The following is a 27,700-nucleotide window of genomic DNA, read 5'->3' as shown; positions in this document are numbered from 1 at the left end:
TATTCTTTTATGGTGTATTTGTTTGCAACTACTGTTTTTGATTTATCAACAATGCATTTTTGCATAACATTATGTTTGCCTTCCTTCTGGGGGCACCTGACATCTGGGGCAAGAAAAACTGAAGAAAATGCCGTCAGCTGTTTCTTTTATACCCCTGCCGCACTGACGTCAGGGAAGAACAACCGACGCCGGACCTAGACTTTGGAATTCGGCCGACCGAGGACCCACCTAACGGCAGGATAACCCATCGGTTATGACTGCAGCTGTATGAGCACCCGAACATCTACATTTATGGTAGGTACAAAACTGTACTTTTTCTCCTATGCTAGGAAAAGATGCCTGGATGGTAACACTCGATTTAAAGGAAGCATACCTGCACATCCCAATCAGGGAATCTTGCAGAAGATACCTACACTTCAAAGCAGGCTACAATCACTACCAGTTCTCTGCACTGCCCTTTGGCTACTGCACCCAGGGTATTCACAAAGTGCCTAGCCCCGGACATTGCATTTTGCAGGCAAAGAAATATTCAAATATACCCATACCTGGACGATTGTTTAATTCAGGCAGAAAGCCAGGACATACTTTTGAATCATCTGGCCTTTGTACAAAGGGTGCTAACTTGTCTGGGGTACACCATAAACGAAAATAAATCACACCTGGTACCTTGTCAACAAATCATATTCCTGGGAGCAAGCTTGAATACAACTTCCCAGATGACTTTCCTCACACCAGAGAAACAAATTTATTTGACAACCTACTTCAAACAAGTGACCACAAAAACCCTACTATCTGCAATGCAAATACTACAAGCCTTGGGGTTCATGGCTTCCTGCATTCTTCTAATTCCATATGCAAGACTGCATATGAGGAAACTAGAATGGTATCTAAAAAGCCTATGGTGTCAACATTCTCAGGATCTTGAAGCAATGATTCATATCATACCTTGCCTACGCCTAGAGTTTCTTTGGTGGGCAGAGGCCTGCCACCAAAACAAGGGACTACCATTCACTCCACCCCCTGCCACCCAGATCCTAACAACAGATGCATTAGATTATGCATGGGGGGCTCACGTGGCAGGGAAGTGCATTCAGGGCAAATGGAACCCAAGTCAAATGCACTTGCATATCAATCAAAAAGAAATGTTAGCTGTACAGAATGCTCTGACAGCCTTCAAGGACCGCATTCTTCAGGACAATTAATGGTAAAGACGAACAACACCACTGTTATGTGGTACATAAACAACCAGGGGGGCTACCCATTCTTACCGCCTCTGCAGACTACCCATGGCATTGTGGAACACAGCCCTGAGCTACCAAGTGCATCTACAAGCTCAATTCCTGCCAGAAAAACTAAATACACTGGCAGACGAACTAAGCAGAAACCTCATGGACCCACACGAGTGGAAACTAGAACCATGGATTTTCAACATTTTGACAAGCAAATGGGGGAGCCCAGATATAGACCTGTTTGCCTCCCCCCAGAACTATCAATTGGACAAATTTTGCACAAGGACTCCCCACAAACAAGCTTGGAAAGTGGATGCTCTGTCCTTCAGCTGGAAAAACCTATCAGTTTATGCCTTTCCTCCTCTGCTCTCCAAAGTACTACTAAGATCAAACAAGACAAACCATGGATGGTTTTGATTGCAGCAGACTTGCCACCACAACATTAATACCCTCTCTTGCGCAGTGTGTCACTGTTGGCCCCATGGCACCTTCCTTAGACTCCTACCCTATTGTCTCAGTAGGAGAACCAGCTTCTGCACCCTCAGCTTCATACACTGAACCTAGCAGCCTAGCAGTAAACCAGTGATGGATATCATTTTAGAGGCAAGGAGGCCTAGTACTAGAAAATCTTATGCTGAAAAATGGAAAAGATTCTGTGCCTGGAACCAATCTCAAGGGATGAGCACAGCAGTGCCCAATTTACCTCAGATTTTACAATACTTAACTGAGATGCTTCACAAGGGCCTGTCGTTCTCCTTCATCAAAATTCATGCCTCAGTCATTTCAGCTCATTATAACACAGAACCCTCTCCTCTTCTCTCATCCACTACTTAAGTGGTTCCTCAGAGGGGCCAAAAATCTATGACTACCCAGGAGAGCCCCAACTCCAGCCTGGGACCTTAACTTTGTATTGGAAAAGCTCACACTTCCTCCTTTTGAGCCAGCTGCCACTGCGGATTTAAAATTCCTCTGTTGGAAAACAGCTTTCCTTTTAGCAATCACTTTAGCAAGAAGGGTATCTGAATTACAGGCCCTCATGGCAGTGGAGCCTTTCATCATCTTTCATGCGGACAGGGTATCCCTCAGGACCAATCCCTTCTTCATGCCCAAGGTGGTATCCAGTGTGGCCCTTAATCAGTCCATTCATTTGCCAATCTTCTTTCCTAATCCACAGAACAAAGGGGAATGGATACTGCACTCTTAGACGTGCACAGACAACTTAGATTCTACTTGGACAGGACTAAACCTCAAAGGAAATCTGACCAACTGCTGGTGGCATTTGCTGCCGGGGCAGAGGGGAAGGCTATTTCAAAGAAAACCATTTCCAAATGGATAGGCCATTGCATTAATTTCTGCTACCAACACCATGGAAAACCTATCCCACAGGGGATCAGACCCCACTCAACCAGGGCTGCATCTACCTCTACAGCCTTTCTCAGAGGCATCCCTACCAGGAACATCCTAGAAGCTGCTACCTGGAGTTCTGTACATACTTTCACCAAGCATTACCATCTGCCAATTTTCTCTAAATCCAGAGCTAGCTTTGTCACTGCAGTCTTGCAGGGCCTCATAGCTGGTCCTAATGCTGTCCAAATTCCTCCTCCCATCCTTAGCTTTGGGAATCTACCCAAATGTGATGACTGCAACAGTGAAACACGAAGAACATAGTACAGTTGTGTACACTTAACATAAATGTAGATGTTCGAGTGTATTCACTGTTGCAGTCCTGGTTACCCTCCCTCCAGCCGCCTTTCCTCTTTTGGCTATACCTCTACACTCCTTTACTATGTTCAAAAGCTTTTTGGTGTATTTGCTTTTTTGTTGGAGGTATAACCTTGTATATTTATAGAGTTAATTGTTTCCCATTGGGGGGGCACCTGACATCTGGGGCAAGAAAAACTGATGTAATGGTGTTGGCTGCATGTTTTATACCCCTGGCGACCTGATGTCATGGAAGAAGGGACAGCAACCGACACAGGACCCAAGACTTTGTTAATCAGGTCGACTGAGGGCTACTGCAAGCAGATAACCCCAAATGTGATGGCTGCAACAGTGAATGCACTCGAACATCTACATTTATGGTAAGTGTACACAACTGTACTTTTCCACATCTTGGAGTTGTCTGAATGTTTTGCAAACATTTTTAATTTAGTTTTATAGTGGAAAGTAAACAGTTAGGTTATACATTTGTCGGTGTTACTCTTTTGGTGTAAAATTTTAATTGATGTAATATGTACACATGCATTTATCTCAAAAGCCTAATTTTTGTTTTTCTCGCAGCAGTCACCAGTCAACCAAGGGTTCCTACCCCCACTGCTGACCAAGCCACATTGCCAAAACCAGCGCAGCCTGGTGGTGATGCAGCACAGGTATGTATGCTGCCAAAATATTTATGCTTCTAGAGCTATAATTTTTAAATGATAAAGACGTATAGCTGTATTTTTTTTTACGTCTGTGATATTTTCCATTTTGTATTACTAATTCATCTCATGTATACATATGTCTTCTGTTGTCTACTGTGTTGTAAGTGGCATGCTTTTTATGTTCTTTTTAGTCTACGTATGGTCTTATCTTTACTTGTGTTGTGTATCCCATATTTTGAGGGAACTAGTTATTGTACCATTTGTATTATATATTTCAAAATATTGAAAGTTTGTAGCTTATTCATATTGTTGTTCATCAGTTTGCTCTATAATATGATGGTGATCACTGCTGCACTAGCCTTAGCTTTGCGAATTTTTTTCTACATAGGATGCGACAACTGTCCAGCTTCCAAAGCATCAGGGCATCTCATGCACACCTAAACTGTCAGCTCAAGCTGAGCTGACAAAAAAACAGGTTTGGGTGCGAAGCCATTCAGAGTGTTCCTGTCATCAAAGAGTACACTCTTTTGTGGCTTTTGAGGATTGACTGTTATTTTATGCTGTTCCTTTGCTTGGTGAATGGGGTCCCTTTGGGGAAGAATCTTCCATTAAAAAAATTGTTTGCTCAGGAAAGTTATTTTTAAGCTAGGATTTTGTGTTTTAAAAGACTGTCACAAGACCGTGTTATGCTTTTAAATGAGTGTGTACTTTTTATGTCAGTTAAAAAGTCTTTTATTTTTTTTTTTTTTTTTTATTTTTCTGTGGAGAAATTGTTTTCATTTTAAGTTTTGGGTCTGGCCGAGTGTATTAAAGTGCTTTTTACTGTGTTTGTTTTTGAAAATATGATCCTTAAAGACTTTTAATTTTGACTTTTGCTGCTTGTTTTCCCCAGGAAAGAGGCATCCTTTCCGGATTGACCATGGAACAAGCTACAGATTTCCTACCATTTCACTGTTGTAGTATTCATTACAGTAGGGATCCCCAGCCAAGGGCATCCTGACATCCGGCCAGTTTACCAAAGCCTTTAAGTTTCCTTCAAGTACGCTGTATGTCACACACATGTTCCTTGCGTAGGGTTTAAAGGTGACATCCGGACATACCATCCTCTGAACTTGTTTGCTGCAAGTATGCCACCACTTGGTCTGTCTGAACACCCATTCCGTTGTTCACTAAGCCATTACAGATAAGTGCCTTATTGGGGTTCTTTTTTACTTATCCTTTTTTTATTATTTGTGGGGTTTCATGTCATCCAAGAAGGCTAAATGCCAGTGTGGGAGATAGATTCTCCATAAAGACTGCCACAGCCAGTGTCTTTTTTGCTTAGGTGCCTCTCACGATCATATGTTCTGTTCCATTTCTCAGACTTTTGTACCTGAAGCCCTTCATAATAGTCTGTCTTCTTTGACGTTTTATCTCGAAAGTCTGTGTCTTAATCGTCTCAAAATGATATGATGGGAGGGTACTTCCCTCTCCAAGGGGCAGCCGTCAGTGAAGAAGGCCAGCAAGATTAGGCCAGAAGACTAAAACATATTTCTCCTGCTCCTAAAGATCCACATAGTGAATGGCAGGACTTCACTCAGGGTTTGTTTAGTGCTTTCATGGCATTGAAACCTCCTCAGGGAGTTTCTGTTTCAGCCCCACTTTGTCCTCTACTCCCCTAAAAAGATGCACGGAATAGGATTCCTCTGAGAAGCAGCTGGATTTGCATGAGGAATCCCTTGGTTACTCTCTTCAGATTTGTTCTCCTTTGGATTATGGATTAGAGGCAGAGGAATCTACCAGTCCTGATACTCCCTTTGAAGAGATTTCTGTTGAGGATGCTATCTCCAGGATGAGGAGGTTTTTAAATGGGATTGTGCTCAGGTCTCTGATATACATAAAGATACTACGAGTTCCAGCAAATTGATTCTCCTAAACCTTCTGCTGTCCCACCTGTGTTTGCTGCCTTGTTGGATGATTTTTTTCCAATGCTTCTAAGGTGCAGAGTCTCAGCCTCCTGCTCTCAGTAAACCTGTTAGATTTTATAGGGTGCCTGAAGAGTGCACATTTTTATACACGTGTCCTTCTGATGATCCCTTGGTGGTGTCTGTAGCTTCTGACAAGCCCTCTCAAGTTATTCCTTCTCCCAAGTTACTGCCCTCTGATAAAGATAGCAGGACCATGGGAAGGCTAGGCAATAAGGTTTACACCTCTGCTACCTTGGCTTTTAGGGCTGTTAATTGTCAGGCCCATATGTCCAGGTACTTATTGGCTTTTCTATCTCAAACTTGTCAGGTTACTTCTGATTTTACAGATTCTGAGGTAAACGTTCTGCTGTTTCCTTGTTAGGGACCTCCTCCCTGGTGTCTCATCATTTCATCAAGTGTAGTTCTGATGTGGCAGATGTTTCCTCTGTGGCTGCTGCTTTTGGGTCAGTGATGAGGTGGTACTCTTGGCTTCGGCTTCAACCTTTGCCTGTTGATAGTAAAGCTAAGTTGAAGGCTGCCCCTCTTGTTAATAAACTCTTGTTTGGTGAAGCTGCTGCTGAAGTCCCTTTAGGATAAGGGCAAGGCTTTACAGGAACTTAAACATGCATTTGTTTCTCCTGTGCCTAATTTTCAGAGAAACTACTCCAATAAAGCCCCCCTTTGTTCACAGGCAATCTAACTCCCCCCCAAGGGCAAAAAGGTTTGCAAGCAGGCTCCTCCCGCTAAGGCTACTCAGACTTCAGTGCCTCAGAAGTCTCCTTTTCCAGGAAAACCATTGTTTGAGTGTCCTATTCTTCCCAGACACTTTCCTCTTTCTGTTTGCCTGCCTGCCTCTCTCTCCTCTGTTTGGCTGCAGATTACTCAAGATTCCTGGGTCCTGTCCATTATTCGCTAGGGGTATTTCATGTTTGGAATTCCCTTCCCCCCTTTATGGCTGTTCCTCAGCCTCCTTAGGAACAGCCCTCTTCCTTTCCACAGGTGCTTAGGGACCTTTTGACTTGGGGGTACTATTCAAGAGGTGCATGTGTTCCAAAGGGTGAGGGGTTTTTACTCAATGATGTTTCTGGTACCCAGAAAAGGGGGTACTTGTAGACCAATTTTAGACCTCTCTCATCTCAACACTTTACTGAAGGTGCCCTCCTTTCAAATGTTGTCCCTTCAGACTTTTTTCCCTCTTTTGCTTCCTCTGGTTTATATAGTGTGTATGGAGCTCAAGGATGCTTATCTCCATATTCCAATCCATCTGCTTTTTAAGAAGTTTTTATGTTTCTCTGTTGCTTCCTGGCATTTTCAGTTCTCTGCTTTGCCCTTTGGCCTTTTTATTGCCCCAAGGCTGTTCACCATTTGCCTCACTCCTGTGATTGCTTTTTGCAGGTTTCTGAGGATCCATTTATTTCCTTACTTGGATGACCTCCTGTTGCAGGCATCCTGTCCAGAGATGAAGTCTTCATTTTACCATTTCCCTTCTGCAAAGCATGAGGTTAACAGTCAACTTCAAAAAGTATTTTCTGACTTTTTTTTCAAGACAGTGTTTTTCCTGGGTTGCAGGATTCAGGTGGTGCCTATGCTGGCGTCCATGCCTCCTCCCAAGGCCTTGACACTCATTTCCCTCTTTCAGACCCTTCTTCCTTTTGCTTCTGTTACAGCCATGGAGTTTCATGGCATCCATCATCTCTGTGCTTCCTCTTGTCAAACTGAACATGAGAAAGTTCCAGTAGTGTCTGAAGTCAGTTTGGCTTCAACATGTGCACCCCTTAGAATTTTAGTTCCTCTTCTACATTGTCTCAAGAAGGAACTTCACTGGTGGATCCAGCCGTTGTCTCTAAATCTAGGGCTTCCTTTTCATCCCCATCTTCTCTCTCAGGAGCTCTTTGCAGACGCCTCAAATGTGGGATGGGGAGCAGCTTTTGGCTCCTTAAAGGCACAGGGGGTGTGGTCGCCTGTTCAACAGAAAGAGCACATCACTGTCAAGGGGGTAAGAGTTCTTTTGTTGGCGCTTCAGGCTTTTCATCTCTTTTCTCCCCAGGGCCTCTCATGGTATTTACAGACAGTACCACAATGATGTGGTATGTAAACATACAGGGGAACAAGATCTTATCTTCTTTGCCCGTTGGCACTCCTGGTGTGGGATCTTGCTGTCCAGTATCAAATGACTCTTCAGGCAGTTTACATTCCCTCGGGTCAGAATATTGTGGCAGTCACATTCTGAGCAGGTCCTTAACTCAGTCCCACGAATGGATGGTTCACAGGGATGTTTCCGGACATTGTCCACCAGTGGGGTACTCCTCAAATAGATCTTATTTATCTCTTCTTGGAACAGACAACTTTCTCTGTTTTGTGCCATAGTCCCCAGGTCCTTTGGTGGAAGGTGGGCGCCCTCTCTCTTTCTTAGACAGGGATGTTTCTTTATGCTTTCCTCCCCTTCCCCATATTCCAAAAGTCCTGTTCAGAATTAAACAGGATGCTCCCAAAATCTTGTTGGTGACTCCCTTTTGGCTGAAACAGCATTGGTTCTCTCTTCTTTTGCCTTTAGCCAAAAGCAGTCATCACAAGTTACCTCACAGGGTCAACCTACTCGCACAGGACAAAGGATCTCTCATCCGTCCCCACCTGTCTACTCTTCAGCTGACACTGTGGGTGATAGGATTCTAATTCCACATAGACACCTTTTTTTTTGAGGATGTGCTTAGGGTTTTGAGGATGTGCTTAGGGTCCTGCAGGAGACTAGGAAACCTAGTACTAGAAAATCGTATTTATCCAAATAGAAGAGTTTTTTTGTTTAGTAACTTTCTCAAAACCTGGATCCACTTTCTCTGGATACTCCTTTGGTTCTTTCTTACCTGAGTGAATTGCTCAATGCTGGGTTGGCTTATTCTTCTGTTTAAAGCCCAGTTAACAGCTATCTTTGCTTGTCTGCCTTTATCTTCTCAACTAGCTTCTAGATTCGACGCTAAACAATTCATAAAAGGCATCATTCATATTAGGCCTCCCAGGAAGCCTCTTCCTCCTCCCTGGGATCTTAATTTTGTTTTGAAAAAAATGATTCAGGCTCCTTTTGAGTCTGCAGCTTCAGCTTCCTTGCAGCATTGCTCCTGAAAGACTGTTCTTTTGTTAGCTCTTACATCTGCCAGACTGATCCCTGCTCTTCAAGCCATTATGGCTTGTCCTTCTTTTTTTCTATCTCATAAGGACAGGGGGCCCTTGCATATTAATACTTCCTTTATGCCGAAGGTGGTTAATGAGTTGTCCCTTAATCAGGATATTCATTTGTCCACTTTTTCCCTTCTCCGCAGTCTGCCAGTGAGAAGGCGCTGCACACATTGGATGTGCATAGACCACTCAGACAAGACTAAGACCATTAGGAAATCTGATCATCTCTTTGTTTTCTTTCATCCCAGGTCCTTGGGATTAGCTGTATCCAAGAAAACCATTTCACCATTTCTTTTTGGATTTCAAACGCTATTGTAAGAGCCTTCCTTGATCTGTTAAGGCTCATTCTACTAGGGTTCTGGCTTCTTCTGGTGCTTTTTTCAAAAGTTTGGATACTAACTCCTGTTTGAGGCAAGCTACCTGGATTTTGTGCATACATTTATCAAGTACTACAAGTTGTCTGGACTCTCCAGAGCTAGAGCTGCTTTTGCTAGGGCCATCCTTCATGACTTCCTAGAGGGCTCTGCTGGTCCTTCCTCCTCCCAAGTTTTTTCCTGAGGCAGGCTCCCTAATGTAATGAATACTGCAACAGTGAAATGGAAGAGTATAGTACAGTTGTGTAAAATCTTACCATAATGGTAGATGTCCTCTTCACTATTGCAGTATTCACCCCCCAGTCCATTTCTCTTCTGGATGTACTGATTACCTTTTCTTTTCCGTCGGCTGGTGTTCCTACTGGAGCTCTCAGTTATGAGGATGGTACGTCCAGACATCACCTTTATGCCCTACATTACACACGGAGCATATTTTTGATGTACGGTGTATCTTAAATTAACCAAAAGGCTTTGGTATACTGGCCGGACGTCTGGTCACCCTTGACAGGGGATTGCTAATGTAATGAATACTGCAACAGTGAAGAGAAGGACATCTACTATTATGGTAAGATTTTTACAAAACGGTACTGTCCTGCAGTTAATCCTTCTTCAGGCCACAAAAAAAAAAAAAGTTAAAGTAGCCTTTGCCATCACTGCAGGCTAGTATTATGCCTCATCTGCATGTGGGTGACTCTGCTGTGGCTATTGTTTTTTCCTCAGACCACTCATCTTTTACCCTGGTACCTCTGGGTGAAGTACCTACAGCCATTATGGACAGAGTTAGCCATGTCCTTTCTGGCTTTTGGGGTCCCTTCAGTGGGAGAGAGAGACTTGTCAGCCCTGAGAGAAGGGATAGGGAAGACATCCCTTTCTCATTACAGTGTTGTGCCTATACCTTAGTAAACTGCTGCTACTGCCATTAATAATACTGTTGGCCCCATTTTCTTAACAGAAAGAACCAGAAAGCTAAACATTTATTTACTCTGATCTCTTCAGACAAGAGTATTTTACTTTGTCTGGCTCATGGTTTAATTGACACTATTGAGCCTTCTCATTAGGTGGTTTCTGGTAAAAGAAGTAGGAATACCTCTTTTCCTGAAGAGATTCAAGTTTCTGAATCTTGACAAGAAGATGAAGTGACAGATAACAGGGTTTGAACTTCAGATTTCTGATCCAGAGTCATAGGTGAGCTCAGTTTTTTATTCTCACTGTGGGAGTTTCTCTTTCTGTGAAACTACTTTCAAGAATGTGCCAGTATTTTCATTGGAAAAACACTGATGTTTCTCAGTCCCACAGAAGATACTGTGAGCTGCTGCAGAAGGAATTTCCGGAACATACACCCATTCCTCCAGTTCTGTCAGGTTTAGAGGATGTATGTGTTACTGCCTGAAATGTTCCTAGTAATCATCCAGCTGCCTCTAAAAAGGCAGATGTATTGCATAAAGTTCCTCAGCCCTTTAAGTTTTTTTTTTTCTTCTTTATATACTGTTCCCCAAACCTGACCCAGCAGCTATAGGTTTAGTTAATCCTTGTGCTGTTTAATATTTAGTTAATTCCAATACTGCTTTTTCTGGTAAGGATGAGAAGATTATTGATAAGTATGGAAAAAATATATACTTTGCAAGTTTGAGTTTAGAATTTTGAATTGTTAGGCTGATATGTTAAAGTTTATTCTGACTAATTGTGAAAATATGCAGAATGCTTTGTCTGCAGTTTCTTCTTATGAGAAAAAAAATCTCTAAGTAATTTAGTCTCTTCAGTTGCGGTGGTCACTACTTGTTTACAGTGTGTATATGACTTTGTTGATAGTTCTTCAAGGTCTGTAGCCACTGGTATTGTTTTGGGGAGGTTTGTTTTACTGCATTCTCATGACCTCCTCCTTCTTTCGGCTTTTCCCAGTAGTGGTCGACACAGAAGATCACCTGTCCGCTCATGATTGGCAGTGGAGTTGTACGGTGTCGAGTTGCCAGTCTGGCGCCCAACCATCCACAAAAGGCACACACACGCATACACTTACGCCTAGGGCCAATTTAAAGTGTCCAATCCCACCTACAGCATGTCTTTGGGATGTGGGAGGAAACCGGAGCACCCGGAGGAAACACACGCGACCACAGGAAGGATATGCAGACCCCGCGCAGAAGGCACACCAGCCAAGGATTGAACCGGAGAACCTCTTGCTGTGAGGTGACAACGCTAACCGCTGCACAACCGCAGCTGCTCGCATTCTCATAACTTCCAAAATAAGTAAAAAAAAAAAAAAGAGAGAGAGATTTTAAATTCTCCTTTAGATAGAGATTTAGTTTTTTGGTAACTTTGCTGCAGAGGTGATCAGAAAGCCTGATGAAAGGGGTAGGATGATGCAAGGAATCTCTTAGTATTTTTTCAGCCCTCCTTTTCCAAATTTTCTAATGCATTCTCTAACCTGTTATCCAGTTTTGGCAAATAAAATGAAAAGTCTCAAGAATGTTCAAGTGAATAGACATTTAAAAAGAAATGGCAAGGGTGTTCCAAAAAGAATTCAGGACCCCCCCCCCAAACCAAGGACAGTCAACAAGTCCGCATGATTATTCAAGGAGCCTTGCTCCCTCCACCCCCACCTTGCCAAACACTTCATGAAATGTGTCTTTGAAGCACTGGGTGCATCGTACAGATGAACAGTTGCTGGGACAGTAATTATAAATTTTACTGGACTGAGGACTCCTGCACCTCTGACCACTACTGTTCTAATCCCCCATTGAAACTTTGTTTCAAAGACTGAAGCAGAGAGAGAAAAACATACAGTGTGTAAAACAGCGTTTTCATTCCAAGCCTCCAATGAATAGTAGGGATTAGTGTAACAAAGGCTGACTTTTTTACTCTGAACAAGAAAAGGGCAGATCTCACAAGGGAAAGGGCATACTGCAGAAAGAAGTGTCAGGTACAACAAAGGGACAGGCGTGGGGTCCTTAAGGGCATGGCACCCAGATGGAGTCACTGTGACTCAGTCATGTTCATACCTTCTCCTCATCTGAAACCCCACCCCACCCTTCATCTTCCCTCTGCAAAACTTTTCCCAACATATGATGGTCTTTTTGAAGGAGAGTGGGAGACCAGCAGCTAATTACCACCCGTACCCTTTGCTTTCTGAAAAGGAGATGCAATCTCCAATTCTTAAGCATATCCGTATCTATCATGAATTCCCTCCATTTCCCAAGGAATAGTCGCATGTTTTCCCTGATGTTTTAGTGGACTTCCTAGCTGAGGGCAGTGTAGAAAGAGAATCAAAATGGGAAGTGAGGATAGGATTTTATGCTAGTTTGTTTTTGTTGCCAAGAAGTTCAAGTACCTGGAAATCAGTTCTAGATCTGTCGAGGTTAAATTCTTAAAAATCAGAATTCAGAATGCGTACTCTTCAGGGCTTTCTCTTTTCCATCATGTCTGTGTTATTGCCTTGAATGCAAAGGATGCCATATTCCACATTTTTACTGCAAAGGTGCACAGAAGGTTTCTAAGATTCAAGGCAGGAGAAGTATACTACCATTTCTCCTTTTTTCCTTTTAGTGCGTCTCCACCAGCAGTATTCACCAAGTACCTGGCTCGTGTAACTGCTCACTGCAAGACCAAAGGCAGTCATATCTACTCCATAGACATCAGTCGATATCTGCTTCATGATAGTCTGATTCATGCAGTATCCCTAGAGGAAATTCCTAAGGCTGTAGTTCACCCTTATGTGTATTGAGGATCTAGTACTAGCTCTGTATCTACTAAAGTTCCATATGACCCCTGAGAAGCAAATTAATTTCCTAGAGACATTACTCCACACAGACTAACAGAAAACACTTTTTTCACAGCTCATTGTACACTCATTGTCCAAATATCTCCATTGTGTTTCAAAACAGAACACTGTCATAGCAAGAAAATGTTTGAGTCCTGGAATACATGGGTTTTGCATACTAATAGTTGCTGAAGTTTCAAAATGTGACATAGCTGAAGTCGTATCTTAGCAACAAATGATTCTAATTCACACAGTCACTTCAGTACCTTATTCAGCTCTTATCTTTATAAGGAAAGTCTGTCATGGTAGATACATCAGGTACACCAGCAATTCACAAAGTGCCTTTCTGGATGTCACAGTGGACTCCATTTCTCACCAGAGATTAGTTTGGGGAAGTCATGAGGAAGACCTGAGTATCTAGGGGCCATGGGACAAGAATGTCAGGAAATGGCATTATTGGTGTTAAAGAAATAGTTGAAGAACTCTGGCCCCAGAAAGGTTTTAAACCAGTCTGGACTCTGGCTTCTGTGAATGTCTGTATGGGCAGTACCATAGTAAAATATTGTACCAAGAAACAGTGGTTTTCCGCTCCTTTTGGGTATGAAAGTTAGTAGTGCAAGCTTGAGAGATTGACCAGGAGTCACCTGACCTTGTGGGCGAATTACATCCCATTTTAGATGACCAACTGTCTTGGAAGATAGGCTGCGCAGTGAAGTGTTCCTAGACTTGACATTAGTGCTAATAGATCTTTGTTTGTGCAGACAGTAAACTGCTGAAGAAAATTTGAAACAGCGCTGCAGCCCCAATAGACTAGACAGTGGACTCTATGGCTTGGGTGGGTCTATTTCTTTGTGTTTTTCCCTCTAATACTCTTGATCCCATGATTTATTAATCTGACTGGACGCAGGTCCATTTTCAGCGGAGGCCTGGGAAGAAAAGCTCCACAATTAAATTATTACAGGCATAGTTACAGATGAAGAATCCTACCAATTAAAATATTACAAACATAGTTACAGATGAAGAACATAGTACATTCAGTAGATAACTAGCATCTGTTCCATCCACGAATTCATAGCAGATATTAACAATTGTTACAATAAGAAGTTACTGCTGTATAATAAGTAGATAGCCATGGAAGTATCAGAGCTTGTTGTAATCAAAGGTAGTTTGTGGGGTGGAAGAGAGGTAGAGGGTAGATGGAGAGGGAGAAGTTAGACGGGAGAGTTACAAGAGCATAGCCAACATGTTTTTGGGTACGCTTTAAGTACAGCTTTGAAGTGGGTGCATGATGCTACAGAGGTTATTATGGGGAGGAGGTTGTTCCATAATTTGGCTATAGCGCTGGAGAATAGTGCTTCTCCATCAGCATTATTGGCTCTAGTAACCTGTAATTGATTTTTGTTGCTGGATCATAGTGGTCTGATGGTGAGATATGGTTGGAGTAGTTTCTGGAGGGATGGGACCTTTAGAAGATGGTTTACTAATTTGTGGGCGAGTGTGAGTTGATACCATTGAAGGAGGTGAGGGAGTTCTAGCCAGCCTAGCTCAGTAAGTGAGAGACCATGGTGACTACGGTAGGATGCCCCGGTGGGCGAATTTGGTGATTTTTGTTGTAGCAGGTCTGGAGTTTATTTAGATCGCATTGCCTTAAGTTGGTATATGTTGGAGAGGCATAAAGTAGGGTGGAGATAAGGTGCGAATTTGCAGCTGAAATCCTAGCTACTTTGGCGAGGAGTTGCTTATTTCTGTATAAAGCTCCTATTTTTTTGTGGACTTTTTTTATGGTCTTGGATAAGTGAATGCCAGATTTGAGATTGTTGTCTGTTTCAACTCCTAGTAATTTGGTGTGATCTGTTGAGTGGATAGTGGTGTTGTCTTTTGCTGTAATGTTAAAGTGAGAGTTGTTTTGAGTATGTTTGATGGGTTAGAAGATGAGTTTAGTTTTGTTTGGGTTGAGTATTAACTGGGCATCGGATAGCCAAATTTCAACAGAGGAAAAGACATCCTGTGTGACCTTTTGCAGTTTGGGTAGGGACTGGGTTAAGCAGATGATGGTTGAGTCACCTGCATATTGTATGAGTGTGCCATGTTTGGTGGCAGAGGCTAGATTATTGGTAAAGATAGAGAAGAGTAGGGGTCCAAGGATGGATCCTTGGAGAACACCAGTAGAGAGAGATAGCAGGGGAGATATGTCATTTTGCCATACAATGGATTGCTAGTGGTCAGACAGGTAACTCTGAAACCAGTGGATGACTGACTGACAGAGAAGGATAGGTTATTGAGAACAGAGATGAGTTGTTTGTGTGGGACCATGTCAAATGCTTTAGATAGGTCTAGGAAAGTAGCAGAGGAGAGATGGCCATTGCTTTTATGGTGAAGGATAGTGTTAGTAAAAGAGAGTAAGGCAGTGGTGGTCCTATGGTTTGGTCGGAAACCATGTTGAGTATTAGAAAGGGTTGTTAGTAAGAGGTAGTCTGAGATTTTAGAGTGAATGCATCTGTCTAGTATTTTGGAGAGTGGAGATGGAATAGCTGTGGGGTGGTAGTTGATTAGTTCTGTGGAGGGGCCGTCTTTGTGTAGGGGAATTGTGTGATATTTTCCATAGTGTAGGGACGTAGCATTCTGACAGAGATCGGTTAATCAAGATTGATACCGGGTAGGCTAGGGTGTCAGCTGCAATTTGTAGGAATTCACTTGGGAGGTTGTTTACTGCTAATTGTGTGGGTTTAAGTTTAGTTAAGAGTTTTCTTATGTTGGAGGTAGGAATGGGAGAAAATGAGAAGAGTGTGGGGAGATTACTGGGAGAAGGTGTAGGGTGGTGGTGGGGTTGTGTTGTCTAGTTAGTGATAGTATGGTTTGTGTGACGTGTGTGTTGAATGAGGTAGCAATATTTTCTGAGGAGTGAAGAATGTTAGGTGAGTATTACAGAAAATAGAGAAGAAGCAAACATACTGTAATAGTCTCTTTTTGCCAAGGCAGCTTTGTTTCTGTCTCCTGCTAAGCATGGCTAGGGCAGAACCTGAACTCTTGGTTCAGCTTGAGGACCTGTTAACCTGGAGCAGAAGGTCCCTGCTACACCCAAACCTGAAAGCAGGGGTAGAAACCAAACTGCTGCATCATCAACATTTGTACCTCTCAACTCAAGAGCAGAGGATCTCTGCTGTGTACACATTTGAGGACTGTAAGACTGACAACTTTGATCATCTAGCATTTAGGCAGTTAAGACCCACGTTCTCAGAGGATGTATTAAATATGAAGGAGACTAGGAAACCTAACAAATGGAAATCCTACTTGTAAAATGGAAGTGATTGTCCCCCTCATACTTTGCAGGAGACCAGGATCTATTTTTTTTTATTTTGTCTGGTTCTGTCATGCCAGTCAGACCTTTTCAGAATGGACTTGTCTTATGCCTCTTGTAAGGTAGGTATGTCATTCATTCCATCCTTCATGCATGTAGATCCCCTTCCCCTCCAGTATGCATGCTCATAGGTTTTGTTTGAAGAGGCTTAGGGATCCACTTTGCTTAATATGTGTGTGAAGTCTGATTCAAAGGAAAGTAATTCTTTGGACGAGGTTATCTGTTGCACAAGAGATTATGAAGATATGGGGTATTTGAGGTCTTGTAGATTAGACAGTTCACCCTGGAAAATGTTGTACAAGACAAAAAAGAGAAGTAGTTTAAAACATTCTCCATATTTCTTGGAACTTGGTCCTTGATTTTCTTAGTGTAGAAATATGGGGCATTTCAGCTTGAATCATGTCTGGAGAAGAACATGCCAGAGGGTGGATTCTGTTCAGTTATGGGTCTGATAGGGGACCCAAAGATATGTCTTGTTGATTAGTTGGGCCAGATAGAAGATTGTTTTAATGACCACAGACACATGTTGGTCAAAGCAGAGGAGATTTCCCTTTCTACATAAGTTTCTAGGTCTTTTATAACCATATCAGTTTTTTAGGGGGATGTTATTGATGTACTAGGTACACGGATACTTTTGTTTTCCAGGGGATGCAGTGCTGCATTTTTTTTTATATTTAGTTTTCGACTGTGGTCCCCGCAGCATTTGTTCATGTGTTAGTTCCTGTTCTAGGAGGTGCTTCTGATTAATGCCAAGATGTGTGCTTTCATCTGCATACTTGATCTGCCAAAAGTACCTTACCATCAGCTTGAACATCAGGAAAGTAAATGGCAGATAGGAGCTTTCCCAATACTGATTCCTGAAAAACGCTCGTTCCTGTTCTAGGAGGTGCTTCTGATTAATGCCAAGATGTGTGCTTTCATCTGCATACTTGATCTGCCAAAAGTACCTTACCATCAGCTTGAACATCAGGAAAGTAAATGGCAAATAGGAGCTTTCCCAATACTGATCCCTGAAAAACGCTCGTAGTATCATGCCTTGGAGTGGAGAATGCCCCCTATCCAATTTGATGGGTTTTGTCAGTTAGCCAGTTTTCTACAATAGTTAAGTTTTAGTTTGATTAGTTCCTCTGTAATGTCTAAATGTGGAATAGTATTGGAGACTTTGGCCAGGTCTAAGTATGCTGTGTGAACCAATTTGCCCTCTTCCATTGCCATGCTGATTGTTAGGAATAATCTTTTTACAAACCTAGGCTGAATTTGATCAAGGGATTGCAGGCTGTTAGAATCTTTCTTTATGAGGGGAAAATTATATGCTGAATTCACCCTTGCAAATAAAACACATCTTCTAGAGTACGGAATGCACAGTAACAGGTTTTCCTTGCACTGTTATCCTCCTGTAATGTAGATTTGGTGCCACTTTTTCATGGGCAGTGGATGCCTTCTACATTATGGAATACAATGAAGAGTATACCATGTTATACATGTAATTGAAAAGTACAGATATGAACTGCATACTAGGTAATATAAAAACACTCTACTGTATTGTTTGCAATTGCATTCAATAATGCACAATGATCAAAAGAAGACTTATGTTTTGTACTTCTGTATGAGATGGGCAGGTGCAGTCACATGTCTGTGCTACACAAACTGTCTAGTATGGTAGACAACGTATAGTGAAAGACAAGGGTATAACAAGACTACATGTGTATCAGCTGTAGTCTTAACTGTCAACAAAACTGCAAAAGCAAGTTAGAAATGCATTAGGGAAAATCACCTTAACAGTTGTTAAGCTGAAGAAGCAAATCATGTACTTAACTGACCTAGGGCTGATAGAAAGAAATGGGGATGTCCTTCTCTTCTCATTTGCAGTATTCTCAACACTTTGGTTTTCCTATCTTGCTGCCCGAACGTCCAGCCAGTATACAAAAGCTTGTAGTTAGTGCTGGTTATATGGTATGTCTGACGTTAGCCTAGAGAACATGGGCCATAAATGTGACATCTGCACGTACCAGAAATCAGAACTTCTCTGCCGCTTTTCGAACGTCAGCTGTTCTTGCTGTACCGGCCATCGGATTGAAAATTCTCAGATTAGTACCATGTTAGGGACGTCTGTTTCTTTTGATCACTGCATTGTGTGTAGGTTCATGTCATCCGGGAAAGGTAAGTGTAAGTGCAGTCATCAGATCCCCCATAAAGACGCCCACAACTTTGCCTTTTTTGTTTCGGGCCTATATGTGACCATATGTCCTGCTCCATCTGCCAGGCCTTTGTTCCGAATATGCTATGAAACTGCCTGCACCCATTAAATATTTGCCTAGAGGACCAGGGTCTTAAGAGCTTAGCTTTGGGAATGGAGGGACCATCTGGTCTGCTTGTCAAGCTGCCTAAGAAAAAGGCCAAGGCTAATAGCCTGGAGGAATGACTGTTTGACGCCGATATGGGTATACCGGGTGCCATTGTGGAAGCCATAGAACCCACTGAGGATGGCACATCCTCGGAGGTAAGGCAGACGTTGGCTTCCTATGATGAGGGGGAACCTCAGTTCATACCGGCTACTGAGAAGGATCCCTCCACTACTTCACAAGCTTCCGAATCCAGGCCTACCTTGGCCCAGACGCCTGCTAGGCCTTCCCTCAAAAGAAAAGAGAAAAGGGAACATGTTTCCCCTGCAGTTGAGAGCCAGACAGATTTGCTGGCTTTTTCTCAAAGCCTGTTTAATGCTTTTATGACTCTGAGGCCTGCTACACCCTTAGCCTCCCTGGCCCTCCTCCTGTAACGAATCCTAGACCTTTTGGACCCTTCCCAGCTTGAAGCTGAGGAATCCTCTGACTCTTCCTCAGAGGATTCAGTCTCCTGTATCTCTCAAATGCCATTTCCCCTTGACTATGCCTCCCCTGAAGAAGAATCTGCAGAAACAGATTCCCCAGTTAAGGACCTTACCTTTGGGGAGACAGTTTCAAAGATGAGGGAGCATTTCAAATGACTGAAGTACAAAAGAGGTACTGTGAAGTTCTTCAGATGGACTCCTCTGCCTCTTCAGCTATTCCCCCTGTACTTCCTGCATTTCTGGATGCTTTCAGTGCAGCTTCAATCAACCCAAACTCCCATCCTCCTGCTGCACATAGGCCTGACAGATTCTACAAGGCCCCTGAATGGAGCCAAATTCTTGGTTAAGTGCCCTGCAGCACACCCTGGCACTGTCTCTTTGTCAGCAGATAAAGCCTCCAAGCTCCTTCCATCCTTCACACTCCTCCCCACAGACAGACAGTAAGGCCATGGAATGCCTTGGGAAAAATGTCTGTACTACTTTTACCCTGACATTTAGGACAATAAATTACCAAACCCACATGTCCAAATATGCCCAAGCCATTTTAGGACAGGCCACAAAACTTCTCTGTGAAATTCCAAAATCTCCAGGCAAAGCTGAGCTATCCAGCCTTATGTCTTTATCTTCACAGGTCATAAGGCAGTCCAGTAAGTGCAGTTATGATGCAGCAGAAGCCTATGCCAGGTCTGTTGCATCTGCTTCTGTGCTCAGGAGATGTTCCTGGCTTAGGTTACAGCCACTTCCTGATGTTATCAGGGAAAAACTCTTAGATACACCCGTAGATAACTTTGCCATTTTTGGTCAAAGATGGTGGAATTATTTAAAACTCTGCAACAAAAAGGGAAGGGAACACTTGTTTGTCTCTCCTATCCCCAAATTCCACAAGAAGTTCCCCTCAAAGACCCAATTCATCAGGAAGCACTCTGCGCCCCCTCCTCCTCCTAGGAGCAGAATGACTGCCAAGAAGCAAGCCACCCCTTCCAGGCCTGCACAGAAGCTCAGTTTCAAGACAGGGCAAATGGTCTGTGACTACCTGCCATCATTAAACCACCCTCTCGACTCCATTCCCCTATCCCTAAGGCTCTCAATGCCTCCTTGCATGGGAAAACATCACCACAGACAGATGGGTTTTGTCCATCATCCAAAGGGTTAATTTATGACCTGGATCAGAACCCCTTCCTTGAGAGGCATTTTACAGCTCCCCAAAAGAAAAACTTCCAATTTTTCAGCCAGTTATAGGCAACCTTATTGCCCAGGGAACAATTAAACCTGTCCTTATGCCAGAAAGAGGAAAGGATTTCTACTCAAGACTTTCTAGTTTTAAGAAATGATGGTCCTTGGAGACCAATTTTAGATCTTTCCCATCTCAACCTCTTTCTGCCGGTGCTCACCTTTCAAATGCTCACTGCAGGCCCTTTTCCCTTTGATCTTTCCTCAAGGGTTCTTGACCACCTTGGACATCAAGGATGCCTAGCTACAAATCCCAGTAGGGCCCAGCTACAGGAAATATCTTTGCTTTTCTGTGGCCTCCTCACATTTTCAATTCTGTGCCTTGCCCTTCGGACTTTCTACAGCACCAAGGGTCTTTACAAAGTGCTTGGCACCAGTGGTGGCCTTCTGCAGAACCCTGGGGATTCAAATCCTCCCTTACCTAGAAGATTTGCTTATCCAGGCAGACTGCACAGAATCCCTGCAAATCCATTTAAAAACACTAATTTCACTCTTTCAAGCCCTGGGATTCAAGATAAATTATCCCAAGTCCAACCTGACCCCCGTCTCAGGACCAGATTTTCCTGGGGTGCAGGATAAGAACGGATGTCATGAGGGCCTTTCTGCCACCCCAAAAGGTGGAAAGTTTAAATCAGTACCTGCTTACTGCCCTCTAAGCCACAGACTTGACTGCCAGGCAGTACCTCAGACTCCTGGGTCCCATGGCATTGACCATTCCCATGTTACCATTGGCAAGGCTCCACATGACGAAGCTAGAGTGGTACCTAAAGTCTGTATCTACACAGCACAGTCATCTTCTAGAGTACAAAATCCCTTTCCTTCCTTGCCTGAAAAAAGAGATCCAATGGTGGGTGGACCAAGTGCGCTGCAACCTAGAACTCCCCTTACAGCCTTCCCTGCCAGATGTATACGGATGCCTCGGATCTGAGTTTGGGAGCAGCCATGGGTTTTCTGAGAGTCCGGGGCACTTGGCTAGACTTCTTCAGACAGGAACATATCAATATCAGAGAGATGAGTGCAAATTTGTTGGCCTTGAAGGCTTTCCAACATACACTGAAACAGGGCCCACTAAAATTGTTCACAGAGAACACTACAGTTCTGTGGTATGTGAGCAAGCGGGGGGAACAAAATCCTTCTTGTTATGCAGACTTGGTCTCCAAGTGTGGGAGCTTGTCACAACACAGGCAATCACACTTCAAGCTTTGTATATCCCTTCAAAACAGAATACACAGGCAGACGCATTGAGCAGGTCCATGTCACAATCCCACGAATGGATGCTCCACAGCATACCTCTCGGCTGTACAGATTTTTGCAGAACGTCCAGATTTTTGCCTCCTAGTTTTGGTCCATTTTTCATAAAAATGTTTTTTCTAGCAAATCATTGAAGTTTTAAGCCAAAAAATGACAGACATTTACAATTCAGACTTAATACTCTTCAGAAAATCCATACAAATGGAAAACCTGTTGTTCTGTTTTAAGTTTGTAAGAGCAATGCTTAAAAATTGCCCCTGTTTTGGGGCTTTTGTCCTCCCCATTGCTTACAGCTTTGTCCAGATTTCTTGTTGTAAGGGGTTAGCAGAAGTGCTCCACAGGAATATGTTCTTGGACATAGTCCACAAATGGGGGTATACCTCAGATAGATCTGTTTGCTTCTCCTATGAACAGACAACTTCCGTCCTTTAGCACCAGGCTGCCAAATCCCCTGGCAAGGGCAACGGACGCCTTCTCAGTCTCTTGAAAGGGGTTGTTTCTGTACGCATCCCCCCCTTCCCACTTCAGAAAGTGCTGCTGAAAATTCAACAGGACAAACCAAAAATCTTGTTGGTGACTCCCTTTTGCACAAGACAACATTGGTTCTCCCTTCTGGATTTAGCCAGGGGCAATCTCCACAATTTACCTCACAGAGTGGAAGTTTTCACACAGGACAAGGGCTCCCTAATGCACCCACACCTATGATCTCTGAACCTTACCCTCTGGGTGATGGAATTCTGATCTCTTACAGACAATTTTACAATGAGGACTTGCTGTCAGTCCTGTAGGAGGCCAGCAAACCTAATATAAGGAGATCTTGTATGTCTAAATGGAAAAGATTCTCCTTATGGTGTCTACAAAGACAGTTGGACCCTTTCCAGGGTGATGTCCCTTTAGTGCTATCATACTTGTGTGAACTCTTGCAGTCAGGCTTGGCGTACTCCTCTGTTAAAGCCCACCTTGCTGCTATCTCAGCTTGTCTGCCTCTGGATTCCCCACTGCCTTCTCAGTTGCCTGCTAAACTGTTCTTAAAGAGAGTTTTGCATCTCAGACCTCCCAGGAAACCCATTCCTCCACCCTGGGATCTGAATTACGTTTTGGAGAAACTCACAGTGGCTCCCTTCAAACCAACTTTATTGCCTCCCTGAAACACTGCACTTGGAAAACAGTACTACTAATTGCCCTGACTTCAGCTAGGAGAGTGTCAGAGTTGCAGGCCCCTCATGGCCATCCCTCCTTTCCTCATCTTTCACAAGGAGAGGGCAAGTCTTAGGACCAACCCTTCCTTCATGCCCAAGGTGATCAGTGAACTGTCCTTAAACTAAGCCATTCACCTTCCCACCTTTTTGCTCACCCTCAGGGTGACAGTGAGAGAGTCTTGCATTCCCTTGATGTGCATTGACAGCTTATGTTCTATCTGGACAAAACCAAACATGTCAGAAAATCAGACCAATTGTCTCCTTTCATCCCAGAGCTCTGTGGAAAGCTGTGACAAAGCAGACAATTTCAGCCTGGATTTCCAGAGCAATTGCTTTCTGCTATGCATACCATGGGAAATCCTTAAGGGCAAAAATCAAAGCACACTCCACTAGGGTTATGGCTTCATCTGTAGCTTTCTTTAAAGGTTTGGACACTGCTGCAATTTTAGAGGCAGCTACATGGACTGCTGTCCACACCTTTACCAAGCATTACAAATTGGACAACATTTCCAAATCCAGGGCTGGATTTCCCAGAGCAATCCTGCATGGATTTATAGAAGACATTTCCAAGCTGCCACCCTCCTCTTATCAGTGAGCTTTGGCACTCACCAAGTATTGAAAATACTGCAACATGACACTAGAAGGACATAGAATAGTTGCGTAAAATCTTACCATAACCATAGATGTCCTTCTATTCCTATGTTGCAGTATTCTTAACCTTAGGGAGTTGCTGCCTGCAGCACCGGACATCAGGCCAGTATACCAAAGTCTTGAGTGCCGGGGTACGTGCGATGCTGCATGTAAGAACCATAAACTGATGCTGGCTATATCTGTGACGTCTGCACATACCCAATTCAGAACTTTTCTGCCGCAACGAGTTTCAGACATCCGTTCGCCAGCTATAGTTATCCGGTGTGTTTGGCCTCACCTATCTGATGTCCTTCAAGGATGCATCTGCAGTCATAACATATGGGTTGTCCTGCCTCAGGCAGCCCTTCGGTCGGCCGGATTCCAAAGTCTGGGTCTGGCCTCGGCTGATGTTGCACTTTCCCTGACGTCAGAGCTTCTGGGGTATAAAGGCATCAGCCGATGCCATTTTCCTCAGTCTTTCTTGCCGCGCGGTGCCCGAAGCAGAAGCTGTTCGCAAGTGCCGGTCGGTCAGATCCAGAGATTTCAGCTACCGAAGACTTCTAAAAAAGCTAAGTACCCCGTTGGGGACTCTTTCTTGCCTCAGCCAATGTCAGACAAAGTAAATAATTGTTTAACTTGTGGGAAAATAATACCTCATAAGGATTTCCATTCTTACTGCCTTCCTTGCTTAGGCCCAGACCACGACGTATCAGCTTGTTTAGCCTGTGCCTCCTTCAACCGATGGACTGTTAGACGTCGGTCGGAGTTTGCAGAAGAGTTTTTTGGATCCGCTTTTGCATATAAGATGCCGTCGGAGACTCAGACTACGCATTTGTTAAAAAAACGCAAGGAAAAGGACCGACACTCGCGGCCCACGGTTTCGGCTGAAACCACGGTTAGGCCTACTGCGAGTGTCTCGGTTTCGGCTGAAACCGAGTCCTCGGTTCTTACTTCTGCCGAAAACATACCTCCGACAACCGAGGCCAGAGCGGCCCCGGCTGAGTCGGCTTCTGAAATCTCTACCGAAGAAGCAAGTGCACAAGAATTGTCCGACACCATTCCATTGGACATTTCTACACCTGCACGTGGGGCAGCTAGGCCCCCTGCTTCTATGTCTATTAAGGCCTTCTCCAGGGCTAAAGCTGCCAAAATTTCAAAAGCTTTGTCTGTCAAATCTACTTCTCAGAGACCTTCCTCAAGTTCTCAGATGCTCAGCCTTGCTGAGGACCTTATATCTTTGATTAGGGGTTCCCAACCTCACCCAGACAGGGCCTCCCACCCTCCTCCTGACAAAAGGCCTAGGACTGAACCCCCTGAACCTCTCTCCTCTGATTACTCCTCGGATGGATCTGATTTATCAGACCATCAGGAAGGGCCATATTCACCTTATGAGGATTCAGATGCAGAAGACTCTATTCCTTCTGCCTCCCCTCCTGAAGAATTTTCCTTTGGGGAGATTTTACACTCAATGAGGGAACACTTTCAATGGCAGGGTCAGGATTTTTCTGATTCAAGAAAAAGATTAAGGACATTTTTACATTTGCCACAGCATAGGCCTTTAGCCATACCACCTGTGCTAACTGTAGTTGATGATGCATATAATGATGTCAGTTCTGCCCCTGATTCTCTTCCCCCGGCCCCTGCCAAACCTGACAGATATTACAGGGTCCTGGATTCTCACTTCCACTTGTATAAAGCCCATGCTGCAGACCCAGAAACTATTTCTCGGGGCCCAAAAGGTGTTGCAGCTGCCACTGCCAAAAACCCCCTCCCCTCTGAAAGAGAGTCAAGAGCATTAGAGAGATGGGGTAAAAAGGTTTATACATCTGCTACTCTTTCTGCCAGGGCATTAAACTGTCAATTCCACATGATACAGTACCAGGAATATTTGTTAGATCAGCTGAATAAAAAACTTTCTTCTCCTGAACCTTTAGATCGTAAGTCCCTTCAGGATTTGGTACACAACTCTCAGCAGGTCAGTAATCATTTCTTAAAATGTGGCTATGATGCACTGGAGGCTTCATTTAGATCAGCTATGACTGGGGCAGTAATTAGGAGGCATGCCTGGCTAAAAGAGCAATCCTTGCCAGACCATGTCATGGCTAAACTACTAGATGCTCCAATGGAGAAACAAAGTTTATTTGGCTCCCTTGCACAAGAGATTCTAAAGAAAGTGGAAGAAAAAGCAAAATCTGTGCAGACAGTAAAGGATTTTCTGCAGGTTCAACCTCCGAGGTTCAGCAGAAACTGGCCTTCAAAGAATTGGTCCTTTCCAGACACCTCCAGAGCACAGAGGGGCAGGAATAGACGCCAAAGAGGCAGAGGTCAATCAAAGGGTGCCTAAGGGGTCGTCAATGGCAGCCTGCCAACCAGAGGAGTACTGCCACAGCTGCAACTACATCCACTTCCACAGGACAGACACAATGACTTGACTCTGATTCCGCCTACCAGGGAACAACTGGAAGCACCCTTGGGCGGAAAGCTGGCTTTATTCTCGAAAAACTGGCATTGCATTACAAAAGACAAATGGACATTGCAAACAATAGACAAAAGGATACAGGTTTCACTTCCACACTTTACCAAAAAGGAGCGGAATGCCAAACCTTCCACCAAACCAGAAGCCAGAGGCTTTAAGACAAATCAACAATTTACTTAAGATGAAAGCAATAGAAAGGGTACCATCTATGGAACAAGGCCAAGGATTTTACTCCAGACTATTCCTTGTACCAAGAAAAGAAAACCAATGGAGGCCTATTCTCGACTTGTCCGCACTAAACACATATCTCATTGTGCCAAAATTCAAAATGCTGACCCTACAGCAACTTCTTCCCATGTTGGGCAAGGATTCTTGGCTGGTGACTCTAGATCTCAAGGAGGCATACCTGCATGTCCCTATATGACCAGATTGCAGAAGACACCTCAGATTTCTTGCAGGATCAGAGCATTATCAATTCTCAGCATTGCCCTTTGGCTTATCTACTGTGCCCAGAGTATTCACGAAATGCCTGGCATCAGTAATTGCACACTGCAGACTTAAGGGAATTCAAATCTACCCATACCTGGACGACTGCCTAATACAAGCGGACAACAAGACAAAACTAATAAAGGATTTGGCCTATGTCATACACCTGTTACAGGCCTTGGGATACACAGTCAACATCCAGAAGTCAAGACTAGTGCCATCCCAAAGGATAACCTTTTTGGGAGCGGATCTGGACACAATATCTCAGATGGCTTTTCTCACAGAAGAAAAACAAAAGCAACTCCCACACTACTTCATGGCTCTGACAAGACAAACTCAGCTTACTGCAAGGAAAGTCCTGCAGGCCTTGGGTTACATGGCATCCTGCATAATCTTGATCCCGCATGCCAGGCTGCATATGAGGAAATTACAATGGTACCTAAGGAATGTATGGTCTCAACACAGGCACAGTCTAGAAACCATGATACCAATCATTCCATGCCTGAAAAAGGAATTCTTGTGATGGGCTCAGGCCTGCCAGTCCAACAGAGGGTTGCCTTTCAACAAACCACAACCAAGGCAGACCATCACCACGGACGCCTCAGACCTAGGATGGGGAGCACACATGGAGGACAAGTGTATCCAAGGCCTATGGTCTCAAGACCAGCTAAACTTGCACATAAACCTAAAGGAGATGCTGGCAGTGAAGCATGCAATCGAGGCTTTCAAACCATTCCTCCAGCAAGGACATCTGCTGATAAGGACAGACAATACCACAGTCATGTGGTACATAAACAAACAGGGAGGCACGCATTCCTACCCTTTATGCCGGATGACAATGGATCTGTGGAACCTAGGCCTGAATCTCAACATCCAGCTGCAGGCCAAATTCGTTCCAGGAAAAGAGAATTCTCTAGCAGACAGCTTAAGCAGAACTACCACGGATGCTCATGAATGGATGCTGCATCCAGACATCTTCAAACTCATAACAAACAAATGAGGAATGCCAGAGATAGACCTGTTCGCCTCCCCACTCAACCACCAACTGAAGAAATTCTGCTCAAGGATATACCACCCACAAGCCTGGAGGGTGGACTCTCTCTCTTTCAGCTTGAATGCCCTAACAGTGTATGCATTCCCACCTCTCCCATTGCTGTACAACGTTCTACTGAAGATCAGGGAGGAACAGCCACAGGTGATACTAATAGCTCCAGACTGGCCAAGGCAGCACTGGTATCCGCTACTGAGAAGCATGTCTCGGGCGAACTCATGGCCTCTACCACTATGGCCTCTTCTTCTAACGCAGAACAACTTCAAGACCCTGCATCCAAACTTGAAAACACTGCAGCTAACTGCCTGGAAAATTGTTTAAAACAAAACCAAACTGTCTTATCCCAGAGGGTCAA

The 27,700-nt window shown here is 43.9% G+C and overlaps 1 protein-coding gene across 3 annotated transcripts in view; it reads left to right on the top strand.

Annotated features, from left to right (window-relative positions):
* The window catches only part of EP400 (E1A binding protein p400), a 3,509,270-nt gene that overhangs the window by 1,777,202 nt on the left and 1,704,368 nt on the right, over positions 1-27,700 (top strand). For all 3 annotated transcript variants that reach the window (XM_044065578.1, XM_044065569.1, XM_044065563.1), the window contains one exon: positions 3,510-3,598. In XM_044065578.1, coding sequence (XP_043921513.1) covers positions 3,510-3,598 — 89 coding nt within the window. The remainder of the gene's footprint in view (positions 1-3,509; positions 3,599-27,700) is intronic.

Source organism: Protopterus annectens, chromosome 1.part0 (genome assembly GCF_019279795.1).
Source record: "Protopterus annectens isolate FY-2018-M chromosome 1.part0, PAN1.0, whole genome shotgun sequence".
In the NCBI taxonomy this organism is placed as follows: domain Eukaryota; kingdom Metazoa; phylum Chordata; order Ceratodontiformes; family Protopteridae; genus Protopterus; species Protopterus annectens.
This window is presented reverse-complemented; position numbering and strand designations above follow the sequence as displayed.